Source organism: Amyelois transitella, chromosome 9, assembly GCF_032362555.1.
Source record: "Amyelois transitella isolate CPQ chromosome 9, ilAmyTran1.1, whole genome shotgun sequence".
Taxonomy (NCBI): domain Eukaryota; kingdom Metazoa; phylum Arthropoda; class Insecta; order Lepidoptera; family Pyralidae; genus Amyelois; species Amyelois transitella.
The window spans coordinates 8,385,187-8,405,532 of NC_083512.1; the positions used below are offsets into that span (position 1 = coordinate 8,385,187).

Below are 20,346 nucleotides of genomic sequence, written 5' to 3' on the forward strand. Positions count from 1 at the left end.
AATAAAATACCTATAGGCCATGTTGCGTACACGACTGCAGCTACATATTATTAACAACTTTAGGTATAAGTACGAGTAACGAGAAAAGATGCAATCTTTCTAATGCAAAAAGACCTTCCTAACCTAATCTTCCATGACCGTGTAGCTAAATGAAACTTGTGCCAACAATCATATCCCTCTTAGTTTACGTTATACAGATACCTACCCACATACATAAAATCACGCCTCTTTTCCGGAGGGGTAAACAGAGACTACTTCTTTCCACACGCTTCTAACTAGAATTCTGCATCTAATTTATTTTCTTAATTAATACTATATGCCAAAATACAAAAATAGACATGAAAATGTCAGAGTAACATAGACGACATGTTTGTTCAGTACCAAGGTGAGTAGATATCTGTCTTATCACTCCACCCTTCAACTTGAATGCGTGTAAACAAGAACAATGAGACCAGGCCTTGACTTCTAGCCACTTCCTTGTCACATGTAGGGCTTCGGACAGATTAAAAAATCAATACTATAAGCCTATCAGTTTTAGAATTGTACGTGACTGGTGATTGGAGTGTGAGGAATTCGATATCAATCGTTCTTTATCATACATACGGTTTGGTACAATAGTTCTCTTTAAACTGATTCTTTTAATTCTTATTGGGTAATTCAACATTTCTTATTTTCTATATTGAACTCTGTATAAGATTAAAAAACTTGAGATTCATCTTGTATGTTACTTATTCACTTTATCTTTGAATCTCACTTCTATCCTTGAAGCATTATCATAATTGATTTATTTGTAGGTATGTATCATAAAGTACAAGTTGTGGCATTCCCATTTAGATTGTTCAAATAGGCACCATATTTAATTTTTCAATAGATACTTGTGCTAATTGTAAACTCTTCCATAGCATTGGATTATAAATAAATTATGGAATCATTAGCTTATGCCCGAGACATTGATACCGTGAGGAAAAATGCAATTTTAATCCCAATTGCAGCTTGTAAATCTAGCCGAAATATGAGTTACTATAAATGTATAAAATAATCTACAGCTTTGATTGTACTTGCAGCTCTATAAGTATAATATGTTATATTATCATACTAAAAATCAGATACGTAAGTTATACAGATGCACCTAAGACTTGAAACTGTTACAGGAGAATAAATATTTAAGCGTTTTTTTTTACTTCTTACAGAGCCAAGAAGGTCTACGTGGGCGGTCTGTGCACATACAGCTGCGGGATGTTCATGCTCTGTGCTGTGCGCGCGCGCGCTGCGGTACTTCTGTTCAGCTGGACGGCTGGCGTAATGTACTCCACACTTTTCACCATGCCGTATCTACTGGTCGCACACTATCATAGCACTGGGATGGTAATAGCTTATGAAAAATTATCTTATATTGAAAGACAATTCATTCCTAACGCCTCGAGCCACCTGGAGTTTACACTAAGAGGATATAAAAACAAGATATTTATGGAACAAATTAAACTGATTGAGCTAGCCCTAAAATTAGTTGATGTGTTGACTACATGTGTCTTTTTCTTCCTGGCTATAGTCCCGGTTACATCCACACCACCCTGGAGACGAGCCCACAGTAAGCCCTTGACATGGATCTTGGATTGGGTGAGTCAGGTTTTTAGGAGAAGCGACTCATTGTTCTCTCGATCATTGTTACACTACCATTTTTCTGAATGTGCAGGTTTCTTCGCGTTGTTTTCCCTCGTCGTAAGAGCATTGGTTATCGTTCAAACTAATGTACATAACTTTGAAAATAGTCATTGGTCGCAAGTGGGCAGTTTGTACTACAGTGTTTGGAAGAACAGTTTTGACTTCGAGTACTCGCAGTATGCGGTTCTAATTATGTGCAATATAACACGTATATACTATATGGTGATAAAAAGAGTAAATTTCTAGTCAGTCCTTGTACTGTCACGTATAATGGCTCGCAGCTCGTATTTCAATACCAAACAAGTGTGAATGCCAGGGGACTAAACTTTTCCCTCTATTAATAAGTTTGTAACAATGTCTGCAACATACGACGGTCTGAACTTCACACTAGAATGAAATATCATATTACTTGGCACTATAAATCATTTTTATATATCGAGATATATGTAATAGGTAACGGGTTTCCTTCGGCTTCTAGTTTAGGTATTAATCGTAGAAAGAGAAAACCTGGTCTAACTTTCTAGTGTTAGGGAAATAATGATGCAAATGATTTTTCATATATTTTGTCATTTTTCATATATCCTACTACTATTATAAAGGCGAAAGTTTGTATGGATGTATGGATGTTTGTTACTCTTTCACGCAAAAACTACTGAACCGATTACCATGAAATTTGGTATGTAGGTAGCTGAAGACCCAGAATAACACATAGGCTACTTTTTATCCCAGAGTTCCCGCGGGATTGATAGGGTTTCCATGCGGACGAAGTCGCGGGCGGCCTCTATATAATATTATAAATGCGAAAGTTTGTATGTCAGTATGGATGTTTGTTACTCTTTCACGCATAATCTACTGAACCGATTACGATAAATAAATAAATAAATAAATAAATTCTTTATTTAGCCATTATGACATAGAACACATTACATAATACACAAAGGGAGTAAGTACATGTTTATATAATTGTATTATAAAGTCCCCTGCCCCAACCAGACACAATCAATCTCTGAACTAGACGTTAGTCTGTATCTCAGAGACCGCTGCCCCGGGGTGGCAGGGAAATTCATAGAGTTTAGTGCTTATGGCAATAAGAACAGAGTAATGATCTAGGTTTCCCAAACTAGACTAGTCTGTTATTTTTGGGAAACCTTATTTAAAAGTTACTAAAGAAATGAAGCCTTAGCTAGAAACTTAACTAAATTGATTTGCTGGGTACAAAAGGTGGCATGTGTGAAGTGTGTATGTGTTTGTGTGTGTGTGTGGGTTGTGTGAAAATAAATGTGTGTTTGTTAGGAAATTGAAAGCAGGATTTGGATACAGAATGGAAGACAGTTAGAGTAACAGGTTTTCGGTTTCGTCGTAATTTAATGAATGTAGAAATTTTTGCACACGTTTTTTGCAAACAAATTTTGAGCATGAGTAAATATTGCTTTCTTTGTTTAATTTATTATAAAGTTTTGCGCCTAATACACTGAAGTTTCTGGCTGCTGTTGATGTTCTGTATTGTGGTATTATGCAAACCTTATACTGAAGATGTCGTCGTCGGTTAGCGTTGAGGTTTGGGTCAAACTTTAGCAGAGAGTGTTTTTTAAGTACCGTCTGTAACACAAAGAGCTGCCTCACTGCCAACACTTTTACGTCGGTGTAAAGCTGAGAGGTTGGGTAACGGTATGGTTTACGTGTCATCACTTTAAGGACAGCCCTCTGTGCCCTTTCCAATGGCAGTAAGTTTGTTTTTGCTGCTGACCCCCAGACCCGAACACCATACATTAGAATAGACTGACATAGGGCAAAATAGGTATTTTTCAGTGTATCAGAATCCGCCACGTTTCTAAGATTTTTAAAGACAAATATCATTTTCCGCACGCGAGAAATAAGCGACTTAATTTGTAGTAGCCATTTTAATTTTTGGTCTAGAATAATACCAAGATATTTGACGTTAGTTACTTGGGGGATAACTGAACAAGTGCAATTCGGGGTCAGGTTTTGGCATATATGGGCTTTGATTACAAAATTGTGATGTGAAGGAAGTGTTGTCGAATTAAGTCCAAATGGCAAACAATTAGTTTTTGATAAATTAAGCGAGAGTAGGTTATCAGATAACCAAGACATAACAACGGCCAAGGCTGATTCTGCATGTATTTGGGCTTCTTCCCATGAGCGACCGGATACTAATAAAGCTGTGTCATCAGCATAAGTATATATGTTACAAAAAGGACACAAAAAACACTTCCCTGCGGGACTCCAGTTGTTATGTACTCCTCTTCACTTGTGTATTCTTCAATTTTTACTTTTTGTGTCCGATTAGACAGGTAACTTCCAAAAAGATCCAAAGCCACACCACGAATACCGACAGCCTCCAACTTTAAAAGAAGTTTGGGGATAGAGACGGTGTCGAAGGCTTTTGATAGATCTAGGAATAATCCTAGTCCTTTTCTCTGTTTTTCAAAGCAGTCAACTATGTCATCAACCAGTGCAGATACTGCATCCTCCGTCGATCTACCCGCTCTGAAACCATACTGATTATTTGAGATTATATTATTAGCATTAAGGTATCTGAGTAGCCGAGAATTAATAATTTTTTCCAATAATTTTGACATTGCAGTAAGCACAGATATCGGACGATAGTTGGTGACATCGTCTCCATCACCACCCTTATAAATTGGATGAATGATGGCTTTCTTATATGCATCTGGGAAAACTCCACTTGTGAGTGATAGTTGAAAGATATGTCTTAGTAATGGGACAAAAATTTCACGTGATGATTGCAGAATACGGGATGAAATGTTGTCCCACCCAGTAGCGCAATCTCTTCTTAAATTCATTATGTGGTCATTAATTTCGTCATTAGTGACATTAAAAAGAGCAAAGGAGTTTCGAGGGGATGAAACTGGTGCTGTGGGAGGTACAAATGAAGTTTTATTAGTTTGCCCTATTGTATTAGCTAAGTTTCTCCCAACATTTACAAAGTAGTTATTAACCTCATTCACAGATTTGGTAGGATCATGTGTAGACTTTAGGAGGGCTTTAGAACTAACGCGTGATGGTGCAATATTTGTGATTTCTTTGATCGCCTTCCATTTTAATTTGGGATCATTTTTCGTCCTCATTAGAGCCTGCCTATTGTATTCTTTCTTCAATTTCTTCAAAAGTTTATTGATATAATTTCTGTATCTTGAATAAGTAATCGCAAGCGTGACGTTATTGTGTTGTTTTTTTAATTGTTTATGCATTCGGTCTCGATTTCGTATGCAGCGTAGAAGGCCTGGAGTAATCCAAGGCTTCAGATTTCTCTTACTACGGGGGGGTGTGTACCTAACGGTGTTTTTGTTTATTATATCACTGACTGATGAAACCAAAAGATCTGTAGCAGAATTTACGTTTTGATGCTGTTTTATTTGCGAAAAATCAAAAGAAGCTAGGTCAATTTTTATTTGTTCATAGTTTATTTTAGTACGTGTTATGGATTTAACAGATTTTTCTCGTGTCAACTGAAGCGACAGCAATGTTGGATAGTGATCGGTGATAGAAGATTCGAGAACTATTGCAGTGGAATTTTTATCAGTTTTTAATAAAATATGATCAATACATTTTTGCAGTCGAGTGGGATAGGTATACGTCGGAAGCAAACCGTGTGCTGCCATCAGGTTGAGGTAATTGTCAGAACGGTTATCGCTGTCACAAGTGTGTATATCTATATTAAGATCTCCCATTAAACCAACTGTTTTATAGGATTTTAGGGTCAATAGAAGATCATTGATAGAATTTAAGAATATGTCTGTGTTTTTATATGATGGTGATCTATAAACAGCTATGAAAGCGAACTCCGTTCCAAGTGTACAAACTAGACAATCAGCTTCCTTTATAATTTTAGGTTCGAAGACATTACAATCCAAGGTGTTTCTAATGTATATAACGACGCCTGCATTTTGATTGCCATCATCTATCGTTTGATATGATGTAAAGTTATTCAATTTAGGGAGATATGGCGTAACTGATAACCAACATTCTGTTAAGATAATAATATCACATTGTATGTTTAAAGTTGAAAGAAGTGTTTGGAATTGGTCAAAGTTGCAGTTTATGCTACAAATATTCAAATGAATAACAGTCAGAGATTTTTTATTACAATTTATATATTTGAAACATTGATCCGGTGCACATAAATAACTTTGTGATACATTAAGCGCCTCCAACTCATTGAAATAAGAGCTGATATCTGTCATATTATTTTTAATAATAAATTTATTGTATTATTATTTTTTAAATAGAGTTGGAATTGCGCACCGTACCACAAAAAGAAGGTCATTAAGTATAGACAATTATGCTTATCAAGATACGTATTCATATTTTGTGTTGTGTATAACGAATTAAGTGTAAGTGTTATAATATATGTATATGGTTTGTGTGATATAAGTGATGTATGTAGATTATATAATATGAAACTTTTATATTCCCAGCAAATGTTATTAAACAGATAAATTTGTAAATAAGGATAGGCTAAGTAAATGCAAAAACACATATTGTAAGAAATTTTCATAATAAAAGGCTCAAACAATACAGACAAATGGTTTGTACTGACATATAGTCATTGTTTTGTTAGGAGAGAGTTCAGCGTGATTTCAGAGTCTACGCGAATCGCTTTCGATTGCTCATCCTTCTTCATGTAAATATTTCCGTTTCCGGTCCAGCAAAACTTGTAATTGTTGGCTTTAGCGTATTCTCGGGCCTCGTAGAACAGCTTCCTGTTGCTTCCTGCAAGGTACTCGGATATGTATATGGGGGTGGGGTCCCCTGCAAGGCCAATATTGGAAGTGTTGAGTCGTTGGTCTCCACTGTGATCTTTATTATATTTGCGTGCCGCTGCCAAAACTTTATTCTTCAGGTGAACAGATTGAAATTCGGCAACGATTATTTTATTCTTTCCTATGCGGTAAGTGTCACGTATATCCGAGGGTTGGATTTCCACATGTAGTGCTTGTCCTATATTTTGTAGGTGGGCCGTCAGGTCCGTAAACGATTCTTCCTGGACCGCTGGAACATTTCGTATTTCAACATTGGATGGACGAGAAGTCTGCTGCATGTTCTCTATTTTCTTCTCTAGGCTGACTATGTAGTTTTGTTGATCAAAGCGCTCTTTTTCAAGAAGCTGTATTCTTTTCAACATATTTTCATTACTATTTTTTAGGCTTTCCAAGGTATTTTCAATTTGCAAGTTAGATTTTTGGATTTTAATATTTTGTTTTTTGATCTCAGCGACCTCTTCTATTAGTTTATTCATCATTTTTTGTTGATTAATAGATGATGTGTGGAGTGCCTCCATCATTTCCCGCAAATCACTGCTAAATTGATTCACTTGGGTAGGTGATGAGGAGCCCTGACGCGGCCTTTTATGTCGTGTGATAATATTGTGAAGGAGGTCCTCAGAACTTATTTCGGTGCGAGGGATTGACAAATCAGTGTCTGATTTTGACATATTTGGTGTTGTTGGTGGAGTACGCTTTAATGGCATGGAAAAGCTTTATTTTCGGGAATCGTTAGTATCACCCGCTTTACGGCGCCGTAGTCAAATGAAAAAGATAGGCTGACAAATAGTAGAAAATGAAAATGCGTAGGCACACAGCTGATTCACCTTTCTGGACTGGATAGATATAAGTTGCAAGTAATCCTTTTGTTGTAATTATTATTTTGCTTCGAAACTCTGGCCAGGCTATAAATTATTAAACTTTTTGTTATTACTTAGCTATAATAGGCAACAGTATTATTATTGTGATATAATGAACAGGTTTATAATTATTTGGTATGATTTCTTCTGTGATATAATCGCAAGCGGCGGTAGCTTAATTTTAAATCATTCACTTGCACTGTTTCACTTCACTTAACTTAGAATAGCATAGGTGCGAGAAGGAGCTACAGAGTGTCCACTTCTTTGTAAATGTAGAAACCATTCGTGCGAGACACTGAGCGCCCGGGTTAAGCGCCGTAGGCCGGAGGTCTTGTGGATTGGTCTTGTTGGTACGTCTGCGTCCAGCGACCGTAGACACGGTGACACGGTGTTAAGGGTCGTAAGAGTGAGGTCTAGATCACTGGTTTTGCTCGGAATGGCTCATAGAAACGTGCGCATGCGGTGGCTGCGAGAACCGTTACTCTCGATGAAATTGGGTATGTAGGTAGCTGAACACCCAGAATAACATATAGGCTACTTTTTATCACGGAGTTCCCGCGGGATTGATTGTTAAGTTATGATAGGGTTTCCACGCGGACGAAGTCGCGGGCGGCCTCTAGTTTTGTCATACATTCATTCTTTTTTTCGGTTCCCGTGGAAAATAGGATTAATCTTACATTATCAATACGGATAGTTTTAATGACCTAGGTCCGAATTCCCCGCGGAGTGAATCCACGTACAAAGGCTAGTCGAATATAAACAACGCAAGTGCGTTTTATACATCACCACCTTGACTTCTCGCCTTATTGAGGACAATGACATCAGCCTCAAAATACACCGTGCCAATTCGTCACAAGTTCACTGCGGCCGTAATACAGATGTATACCTACAGACAGAGGTAGACAGAAGTGCAAAGTACAGTCGCGAGAGAAAAAGATCTGCGCTTTATTAATAAAGTTGGTTTCAAAGGTAGATATATAGGTTAAACTCTTACTCAATCTAATTTCCACTGCGACCATTCCCCGCAGAAAAACTTCTGCTTTTTATTATGATGTAAAACGGGATAGAAACAGCGTCGCATGTACCATGCCACGGGGGCAGCTCCAATTTTTTAATGAACGTTATTTTGTATACTGACAACTTCTCTTGGGATAAGATAGAAGATCGTAAGGAATCTAAAATGAACACGAAAAATGATGCCCTTATAGGGCCCTGAGCCAACCAAGTACTAATATCGTTACAGAATTCTATTAACTTAGTACTAATTTAGAGGTAGAATTACTGATGTAGGTAGTTATATTTCCTAAAGCGTTTTGTGACATAAATAACACAAACTTTGACTGAAACAAGCGACACATTTGCGTAACATATGATATTTTAAAACAAAAGCACACAATTCAGTTGTCCTCGTCGGAAGGAATTTCCGGCGCCAACTGGATATATAATTATTAATTTATGAAAATGAATGTCATTGTGAATATGGTCTGCTATGATTAGGCAAAATTGTCTTTGCTGACAAGTAAATTTTTAGTTAGGTTATGTCTCTTAGTGTAATGACTTTTACTTATTTATTGTCAACAACGAGTTTGCATGAAGGCAGTCTTGAATGTGAATGAAGCGAAAGAAATATGCAGAGAAAAAAAAGGAAAATGTAGTGTCTGTCTACGCACTTCGCACCGTTCCGAGAAGGTGCGAGTTAATATGTATCACTCAAGCTCGCTTACATTGAAATTTTTAAACAAAATATCCTACTATAGGTTCGCGAAAAAAATCTTCGATTTTCAAACACTACAACGGAGATCCTTAAAATAAACAGAAACCATACTTTCCAGTGGGACGACGCCGGCGGCGGCTGCGATCAAAAGCGCGGAATCGGCACCGACGTCGCCGTGGTCAGCAGCTGCGTGTTCGTGGCCCAGCTCCTCGTGTCTGTCATCATGGGATTCGCGGTCAAAGCCTCAGGCACTACAGCAGCAGTGACGGCGGTAGCAGCTGCTTTGGCTGGCGCCGCCGCATTGTCTGCTACGAAGATTACATATTTGGACTTGTAAAGAGAGCTGGTATTGGGAGCAATCCTAGTGAAGTAGATTTTAGGCTTCTCCAATTACAAAAAGTGTAATTTAAGTGTTGCACAGACGATGCTTCCTCTTTTGTCTTGTTTTGACTGATCCGCTCGTTCACCGTATCGCAAAACGGTTTGGTTGATATTTGAAATAACCCTTGTCGTGGTCAATAGCTGCGTGTTGTGGTGTGCTCTAAATATTTTTGTACAATGATCTTCAAACTCTCCATGAAAATCCCTTAGTACGCAGGTCGTAGGCATACACAAACTATTACAGTTCATGGGCTAACTACGAGTATCTGTCTGGGCTTACGTAAGGAAGCGGTGGTTCTTGAATAGAAATGATTTCTTTGATTCAACCAACTTTATCTCAGAGTCTAGATAAAGGTCTAAATAATTGGTTATTTCTTAAAGTACAATTTAGCAACATGTTCCATTTGATTAGGTTAAAAAATCCTTATGAATACCTACATAAAGTTTTTTTTTATTGTAACTACATACATGGTTGTAACTGTATTTTATAAGCGTGTCATAAACATTAAGACAAATGGTAATTGCCCCATGTATAGACACCTAGGATCGTTAATAAGGGAAAAATATATAAAAAGGTAACTTTTAAATAAGGACAAAGCTGTGGTTGACCATAACTTATCATTTAATGTTCCAACTGACCTCAAAATTGCAAAACTCCAGAGAAATACCGGAAAAGTGTTAATAGCGGTAATGTTTATTTTAAGTATAGTAAATTTAGTTGTTTTTAGATGTTTATAGTTCCGTATTCAAGAAACCTTATTCGCATGAATTAAAGATCTTCTCAGGACTCTTGTACCTACAAGACTGCCAACTACCATTTACACCACACCTACATGACATAATATAAACAATATTACTTATTGAAAAAAGGGACAACGTTTTGAAAATAATGTAAGGAGTAATTTTATTTTAAATTTGTTATGTTATTTAGGTCATCCGAATTAAATAAAAATGTACCTCTGCTTTGTTCTATAAAAATTATTGAGTTAAGCCTTATTAAGAAAATACTCGTACTCATGACAAAACTAGCTCGATGTGTGTGATTTGTCTCTATATATTCATTTGTATATATTCCCATTTAATAACCTACTATATAAATAAATTGTGATGTGTATTGCAGATAGTTTTATTATATGAAACTGATATTGTATATCATAAAATAACATGAAATATGTGATATTATCGTGCATATAAATAATTAACTGTTACATAATTCGATTGTTCTAAATAAATACATGTTTACGATTTCACTGCATTTTAATTTATATAATTATTATAACATTGCTTACAAGGAGCAGATGACTGTCTATTTAAATTATAAATTAACCTACCTTTGATGTAAAGACTAGAATTATAGAAGATCCCCGAGGTCCCCTATATGTTTTCCGTTATAACGACCGTAGGACTCGAACTATACATATGTATGTACATAAAATCATCGCCTCTAACATGATGCCAATAATCACTGCATTAATCTTCCATGTCATTCACATTTATAACTTATATATTTATAACTTCATTCAAGTTCATCGGTTTCGGGTACTCTTGACCTGACATTTCGCCCGAACGTTCCTGAATGCTAGAAGATACCAAAATTATTCACCGATGATATAATTTTTACAAATAATTAGATTATCATTTAATGAGGAGGAAAGCCTCTAAAAATGGTCTGGCAGACCTGATATAGGTTAATTGAAAGTATTTTATGGCGTTACATATAAATAGTTCGCCGAGCTTGAACGTGCCTCGTAATTCCAGCGCAGCCATCAATTTCATGCACATTTTGATCACCGAAAGTGCTTGGATATCGATATCGGCAATAACTGGTTTATTCACATTTTACATTGCATTGATTTATTTAAAACTTTATTCAGCCATGCCTATAGCATCTGAACTGAATAACGTATTGCGTTGCCATTGCAAATATTCTACTAATATAATAAATGCGAAAGTTTGTGAGTATGTATGTATGTATGGATGTTTGTTACCCTTTAACGTAAATACTACTGAACCGATTATGATGAAATTTGGTATGTAGGTATATGATAACATATACCTATATGATAACCCAGAGTAACACGTAGGCTATCCCGGAGTTCCCTCTGGATTGATTGATATAACAATTATATATTCTTTGTAACGTGCGTCAAGTAGGTACTCTACATAATACTTGCAGCTCGTGGGAATTACAGGACATCCTCTCTAAGTATACCCCTAGACTTCCCAAGGAATTTCAGCTTCCTCCGCCCAGCGGGAAGTAGAAGCATCTGGCACACATGTTTTTTGTTCTCAACTAGACCAGTATCCATTAGATTGGACATTTTTTTTTATTCGTCTTGTTAAATATTTTTTCTTGTCCTAAAATATGAGTCAATTGCAATTTGTATAGAATGTGTGTTTGTATTAGCGTTGTGGATGAGTTCGCTTTATTTTTTGCTAATTTCATCGAATTAGCTACGGTTGATGATGACGATGATTGAACTGATCATTTAGTACTGGGCTCATTGACCTGCATCGGAATATTACCAAACGAATATTTAAATTTAGAGATAATTAATTAAACCAATAGCTTCATAGGTAGGTATTAACGAAGATCTTCATAAATTAGTACCTAAGTATCTATATCTAATTTTATTTTGATGAAAAATTCAGCAATTTAAACTCCATCTGAAATTGTACCAGACATTTTTGTGAAAAGGATACACTGTAAATCGTATTGTTCTGATCGTATATGGTGCTCATTTTGCCATGTAAGTGCAACAAGATATAGAATTTCACGCATCGGCGAATCGTTTTGATCGATATAACGTTAAGGGAAGCTCCATTCGCCTCGTGAATTCTCGTTGGTTGCATATGTACATGAATAGTAGGTATTGATCAAAGGTTAAACCTTTAATTTGGTCGAATTATGAGAAATATTTTCGTATTCTTTAGATATCAATCTCGAATTTACCACTCTGGATAATAATATATTAAATTATAGAAAAGTAAGGACTTCTTAAATACTTTCTTTAAAAAAACTCTAGTAAAAATAAAGTCAATTCCCTTATCATTATTATATGCTATACATTAAATCACATCAGTCATCATTACATCAAATACATACATAAATGCATATAGCATTTATGTATGTTTTAAGAACTTTTCACGTTTTTATTAAATTGACGTCCGGTGAAAATGCTGCAGTGTAGTTTATATATAGACCTTGTATCCAATTTTTAAAATAAACCTATTCTTATATTTATCCCTTACGGGGTAGAGAGAGCCAACGGTCTGACATACATAAAAATAAAAACACTACATTTTTAAAGAAAGGTGCACTGAGCTATACAGGATTTCAATTTTGTCTCCAACTCACTCCTTATTTCCAGTCAGTTTAACAAGAACTTTCAGTGAATATTTAAATCCAAAGGAAAAAGCTGAGTTTAATGGCATTAGTGTGACAAAGGCTTTGTGGGGACAGAACATGCTATTTTTTTTATTTCTTCCAGAATTTTGTAGAAGTTACTACCAATATTATAATTGCGAAATTGCTTGTGTTTATTTGTCTGTCTTTCACGTCAAAACTGCCCCGATCTTCATGAAATTTTTCATACATAAAATGTTAATGTTAACAAAGTAAAAACTTATCTTTTATTTATACAGGGAAGGATATAGAGTACTTTTCACGCGGGCGGTGTCGCATATAATAGCTAGTATATGCTATGTTTATGTACACATATTACAACGATTATTAACTTTAATTAACCGTGTGGTTCCCGGCACCAATAAAAAAAAGAATAGGACTACTCCATCTCGTTCCCATGGATGTCGTAAAAGGCGACTAAGGGATAGGCTTATAAACTTGGGATTCTTCTTTTAGGCAATGGGCTAACAACCTGTACACATTTAAATCTCAATTCTATGATTTAGCCATTCTTACAGATTAACGTGGCCTTTCATTCTTTTCAAGACTGTTGGCTTTGTCTACTTCGCAAGGAATATAGACGAGATTCTGATTATATGTAGATAAACACTATTTGAATCTCAATGCTATCATTAAGCCGAAAAGCTGAACGTGGCCTTACAGTCTTTTCAAGGCTGTTGGCTCTGTCTAACCCGCAAGAGATATAGACGTGATTATATGTATGTATGATTATTAACTAGCTCCGCCCGGCTTCTCTCGTATCTATCTACGTAGGTTTTAGGTAACAGAGTAACCAGTACACTCACAAACTGTTAAAAATGTAATAGTTCCCCCTCAATTTCAGAAAAACTCCTGCTTTCCTGAAATCGGTTGAAAACTCAATGATGATACCTAATAGTTAACAAATTTCAGATTTCCATTAATTACATGGTTTATCTTTCTAAGCGATTAACGTTAAGTTGTACCGTTTCATTAATGATATGTTATTGAAATAATTATAGTTTGTTGAAATCTATTGGTGTGTGATCTATTGTTAATGAACATTTAATTAAAAGCTATTATAATATATGTACCTTCTCAAGAAAGCTGCAGTTATCTGCAGGAAACTGGTTTTGTAATAGTTATTGCACATTCTTTTGGCTTAGTTCCGGTTACGTACTTTAAAATACAATAAGTATTATACTTATTTTACAGTTGTTGATGCCCGCGACTTCTTGTGAAAAAGGGATCCTTTACAAGTTTATATAGTTTATCTCAATCTCCTCTCTCTTTCCTCTTTCTACACACAAAAACTTTAATTATATAAACCGAACTTATATAATTTATAATATTATTTAATAAATACATAGGTAGGTATGTATTAATTAAATAAATATTATAAAATAATTAACTTTTCGGCATTCATTACGGATTCATCTATCTCCAAAAGACTGAACGTGGTGTATCTACCCCGTAAGGTATAAAGACGTAATGTATTTTGTGTGTATATAATAAGTTTACATACAAATACATGATAGCATATAAGGTCGTATAATGAATACGTACGTACTTGTTAGTGGTAATTGAAAATGCCGATTTCCAGCTTTCGGATACTGAATACCAGTAAATTTGATGACTGCAATCGAATTACCAGGCACGCCGATAATTCAATATTAAGTGGAGTTAAATTCCATACCATACAATCGTAGCTTTTGATTTGTCACAACCACAAAATGTAGTTTCACTACTAGGTATGGCTGATCAAAATACTTCGCTAAAACAAAATGAGGTAATCTGAGCTGTTCCTATCGTTTGCACAGAAAAGCATGAACATGTTTTCGAAGTGAAAAAGAATAACTAAAGCTTAATTGTTATTTTGATCTTTGAATCCGTTTAAATCATACCAAATGCAAATTTAAGAAGCAAGCATTTTATTTATTTATTGGTCTTTCACTCGGTAGAAAATACTTAAAGCATTTTATCTTACTCTAGATTCTGTGGTGCTATGCTTTTACAGATTCTCTTGATTCTTTTGCCTTTGCAAAACTAACATAGTTTTAACCCGATTATTACAAATGAATGCCGTGTGGTTCCCAGCACTTAAGAATAGGACTAATCCATATCTTTCAAATAGATGTCGTAAAGGCGACTAAAAGAAAGGAAATAAACTAGGGATTCTTCTTGTAGGCGATGGGCTAGCAACCTGTTATTATTTTAATCTCAAACTGAACATGGCTTTCCAATTTCTTCAAATCTGTTGGCACTGTCTACCTCGCAAAATCCTTGGCATCGTCAGGGATCACGCGGAGTCAGCGAAGGATGTTGAAGAACGGGCACAGTGAAGAGAAAAATATCGTGTGGGTGCAAATAAGAACGTTAAATCAATGGCAGAGAAACGTCTTCATAAAAACTTTAACCAACCAAACTTTTTGCCACTGTGGTGTTAAGATATTTCCACACTTATCTCACGTCTTCTCTATTTTTTAATTTTATTATAATCTCAGATCACATCATCTTGTGTTCCTCTCTTAGTCTATCCATTTATGGGTATCTAAGTAGTAACAACAGTGAAGCTTATATTAAAGTTGATGTTTGTGAATCGTCACCTGTCTACAGTGCAATATGCATGACACCGAAGCATCAAACAGATTTGCATTACACACATTAATTAATCGGTATGCATTTATACACTAGCACAATCAGGTGCAAAAGTCTTTATACTACTTTAGACATGCTTTTCTTTAATATTGTACATGAATGTGTGTATTCGAATGTACCTTAAACGTTATATGAAATGTAGTACACTACATCACGAGATTCACAAAAGCTATTGCAGTGGTTTTAAAGTAATCACATTTAGGAATCGTTGGAAGACTAGACTGCTCTTCAATTTAGTTGAAGTTCGGTCTAGTTTGCCTACCTACTTGCACAGTTTGACTTTGACCCAAAGTGATTTCATGAATTGTGTTGAACTACATGTCTCTTGTCTAGAAATTATTTAGTACTCGTACCATTTTTTACCTCTTATGAATAATATTTTATTTAGTTTTTTTTAAACCTTTGAATTTGCTTTGATGTAATAGTATTGGTATAGTAACATTGATTAGCTATATCAGTTTGTAATTTACAAAAAAAATCCACTTTATTAGAACGTGCTTTTTTGAGATTTATATAATACTAAAAGCATCTTTCTACTTGGTTGGTGTTCTTGTAGCTTTGAAGCACAATTAAATCTCAAACAAATAAATACATATATTTCCAAAACCACAACTACATATAATGGAAACGCGCACCTCTATAATGGGAATTTAATTTAAGATTGATTTAGTTTAATTACATAGGTACAATATAAGTCTGTAGCCAACGGGCACTCGTTATAATTTGTAACTAGACATCGGATGTAAAAATGACTTTTAAAGTGTTTTGGAATACTTTAACACAAACGAAAGCCTTGGAAAATTCTAGCGGAGAGCTTGAAACACTGTTTTTTGAGTCGGTATACAGAGTAGCTTACATAATAGGTATTATTTTTTTTGGCCTTTGTTTCGATTGCGTCTGGCTTGGGAAAAAGCCAGGGTCCACTTATAAAAAGAATCCAGGTGTGGGTAAGTCAAGTAATTCCGTAACCCTGGGAATCTAGCCCTGAATCATGGCTATCGAGTCATGCTTAATTTTATCACGTCAGATTTAAGTTCAGATTGGAAAATACTTCTTAATTCGACTTTATGTTTTTTCGTGTGTTTGTTAACTAACTCTGTCATTTGTTAACTAATTTTTATAATTTTTTACATACGTGTAAAAGAATTGCACGCTGAATATTTTTCGGTAGATTTTGTAAAGCTATTATATACTTTTAGGCATGTCGGACTCGGACTCTGGCCTATATATAATCTACAGTACTATGGTCAAATTCTCGATATCAATGTTATTTATCTCTGAAATATCATACATGATATTGGATACCAATAATTTTGATGATGTAGCTGCCTCTCTTAATGTAATTCTTCTGCAAATGATAGCTTTATATAGATATATAAACATGGTAAGATATCTAACTTATACTACATCTAATTTGTACATACTACAGCAGAGAAACTTGAAATTAACAGGGGTTTATGTTTCTCTGCCGTTGACTCTTCACCTCTCTTTCATCTTTGTGTATTCTCATGCATCCACGCGAGATTTTTCACTCCACTCACTCCACTGTGAAGGATTTTTACCATCTTCAGCAAAAAGAAAAACTATCATATTGCACAGAGTAATTTTTCACTTTGATTGAATCTTTTAATTTATATTTGTATTCACTATAAACATCTCTTCTTTCTCTTTTTCTATCTTTTGCAGCTGTCTCATCGTACCTTATACCGAAAACTGGCTGTGGCAATGGAGTCTGAAACGTTTGATATAACAACAAAAAATCGTAGAAGCATTGTAGAGCAATGGTCTTGTATTAATGAAAACTATTTGAAACTATTGCTGGGTTTAGGCAATTTATCTCTAGTTCCATGGTAAGTAAATGCACATTAAAAAAAATGTTTTGGGCTGATTACCGATTATCGTAAAAACTATTCATGTATCTATAATGAGTTATGACTGTATATTTATTCGTAAGGTCCCTTTCATCGCCGTGTGGTTCCCGGCACCAATACAAAAAAGAATGGAACCACACCATCTCTTTCCCATGGATGTCGTAAAAGGCGACTAAGGGATAGGCCTACAAACTTGGGATTCTTTTTTCGGCGATGGGCAAGCAACCTCTCACTAGTTGAATCTTAATTATATCGTTAAGCCAAATAGCTGAACGTGGCCATTCAGTCTTTAAAAGACCGTTGGCCTGTTAGCTCTGTCTACCCCGCAAGGGATATAGACGTGACCATATGTATGTATGTATGTCCCTTTCATTTTATAAAAGTACTGGAATCGTGGAACTTGTTCTTCAACTTAAGTTAGTAGCGTATTGAAATAAATCTTTAGGATTTTTTTAATTTTCCAGGTTCGTGTACCCACTGGTGGATGACGTAGAGTACAATTTGTTCTTTGGCCTGAAGTTGCCTGTCAATTATAACAATCCTCGGGGCTACGTTATATCGTACGTGATCCTTATGATAGCGTTCTGTTTAGTCGCCCAATCCGTCATGGTTATGGACATAAGAATGCAGGCCCACTTCTTACATATCGTCTGCCAGTTCAATGTTTTAGCTGACTGTTTTCAAAACATCGTAGAAGACTGCAAAAACAGGCTTAGAGTTGGTAAGAATTCGTTTCATCTTCTAGAACCCTCAACGGTTATATTGTTAGTGATCTTTATGATAGCGTCCTGTAACGCCTCAAACGCGACAGTTTTGGACATATAAATACAGACCTACTTCTAGAGAGGCCCTAGTATATCCTATAGGTGTTTAGAGAAAAATCTCATTTATATTTTTTCAGATAATAAGCTGACTAATATGAATTCATATCTACATTTGGATCCCAATTTTAAAGAAACATATAAGCAACGTTTAAGAGGCTTAGTGGAACAACATAAGCTCCTTCTCAGGTACTGCAGTATATTCACTTTTTGTAAGTCCTACTTACTTTATTTTTATTTTCGTGCTGTTTTTGCGTCGAACTGCTTTTGATTGCAAAATCTCAAATTCATATCAACGTATTTTCCAACTTCTATATTTAATACTTTGTGTCACTGTTTGATGTGCACAATTAAATAAAGCCAACTTATACGTAAATGTTTAAATAATGCAGCAATAGAAAATTATTAACAAGCAAAAAAGGCGTGGTGATTTATAAAAAAAAAAATTCTAATTTTGCTTGCTTATGTTTCTTCAATTCAAACCTAGCCTAGGTTTGAATTGAAGAAATATAAGACGCAGTCTAATATCGATGTATTTTCTCGTATCTATTACAGGTTATCTTTGAAACTGCGCGAGAGTTTAAGCGGACCCATGCTAGGACAGCTCGCAGCCAGTGGCATCCTCATTTGTTTTGTCGGATATCAAACCGTAACGGTAAGATAAAGTCCAACATATATTGTATCGTACATATTGGCAGTCTTCGAAGGCTGGTTAGAACCATTTCTTTGAACACATGTATTTTGTGGACTCAAACGCTTCAAATTTTAACCTTCTTTTAGACTGGCACGGAAAACGTAACGAAGTGTCTGATGAGTCTCTTATTTTTGGGATACAACCTATTTGGTTTCTACATCGTATGCCGTTGGAGTGAAGAAATTAAAACACAGGTTAGTGTTTTTGTTACATATTCTGAAAGAATACAGTTGCTATAATATGCGAATTTACGGAATTTATACGTGTATGCATGCACAGAAATAGTTTTACGATAAACGAAAATATGTCATTAAATTTATTAACGTAAAGTCAGCCTCCTTGCGTTATTTCCGCTTGTATCCTTACCTCCCTGGAGAAGACGCCGGTGGTCCATCTATGTATAACCATGATCATGGATCGCATATGCTCGATTTTTACACAAAACGATTCCCGTCTGACCTCTGCAACCTTTGCAGGGTCTATCGTAACCTAACCCATATCGGATAATAGAATAGTAACACGCCCAGTTGCCAAGATATGCAGGTTGCTTCCCAATATTTGCCCTCACCATAAGAGCCTCATTCACTTGGCCTTTACCGACACCTTTTAAGAAATAGATTATGGCCTTAAAATTTCTTCCTATTTTCAAGAGTGGAAGCATCCAGCTTTCCACCGATACCTTTTAAGAAATAGATTATGGCCTTAAATTTTCTTCCTTTTTTGAAGAGTGGAAGTATCTCTACAGCCGTTTACTGTTCTAAATGGGAAACGGGATTTGCTATAATAACCACAGTGAAATCCTCACTGATAATGGTGATCGCACGAGCTCAGAAACCTGTCATCATGACAGCTGGAGGCATGTACGATCTGTCTCTCACGTCTTATTCATCTGTGAGTGTTAAAATTTGTTTCTTTTTGTTCTACATAATAAACTTATCAGAGTGAGTAAACGAAAACCTAAGGATATTAGATTTATACACAGATTAATCTTTCAATATAAATTCCTGACAGTTCGGGTCGATTTCTTATTAAAAAAACTTAGCCTTGTTTAAACTGATCTATAAATTGTTTCTTACCTAACATATTTAGTAATAAGACTAAGTAATGGTTCCATATACTTCTAAGATTATGATTCCATGTAATGCTTTCGCTGATCGCTAATGCGGACCTTTAACATTTTTCACATTTGAATTACCTACCTTACTTCATTTTAATTTCAGCTCGTCAGAACTTCATATTCTGCTCTGACAGTTTTGCTAGGATTCCGGAATTGAGTAAACATATTTTGAATACCTAGCCAAAAATAATAAATTACAAAGGAAACAAATTAGTAACACCAGATAGTATTTTGAAATCACGGTCACAGCTCACACCAAATTATACAATGACGAGAATATACGCACTATATAAACCTATGGAGAGAAGCACGTAATTTTATATTATTATGTTAATATGAAACGATTGTCAGAACTTATTACCATTGAGACAAAACATT

The 20,346-nt window shown here is 35.4% G+C and overlaps 2 protein-coding genes across 6 annotated transcripts in view; both read left to right on the top strand.

Moving 5' to 3' along the window:
* LOC106142915 (proton-associated sugar transporter A) overlaps positions 1-10,257 on the top strand; it is a 34,175-nt gene extending 23,918 nt beyond the window's left edge. For all 5 annotated transcript variants that reach the window (XM_060945963.1, XM_013344862.2, XM_060945962.1 and 2 more), the window contains 2 exons: positions 1,191-1,365; positions 9,160-10,257. In XM_060945963.1, the coding sequence (XP_060801946.1) occupies positions 1,191-1,365; positions 9,160-9,378 (394 nt within the window). In that variant the 3' untranslated portion in view covers positions 9,379-10,257. The remainder of the gene's footprint in view (positions 1-1,190; positions 1,366-9,159) is intronic.
* Positions 10,258-16,213: 5,956 nt separating this feature from the next.
* On the top strand, positions 16,214-20,253 carry LOC106142806 (odorant receptor 13a-like). The gene is made up of 9 exons (XM_060945774.1): positions 16,214-16,328; positions 16,665-16,849; positions 17,152-17,315; positions 17,801-18,057; positions 18,238-18,346; positions 18,713-18,812; positions 18,938-19,045; positions 19,578-19,742; positions 20,072-20,253. Exons 1-9 carry the CDS (start codon positions 16,214-16,216, stop codon positions 20,123-20,125), a joined length of 1,257 nt encoding a protein of 418 aa, XP_060801757.1. The 3' UTR covers positions 20,126-20,253.
* Positions 20,254-20,346: the final 93 nt, after the last annotated feature.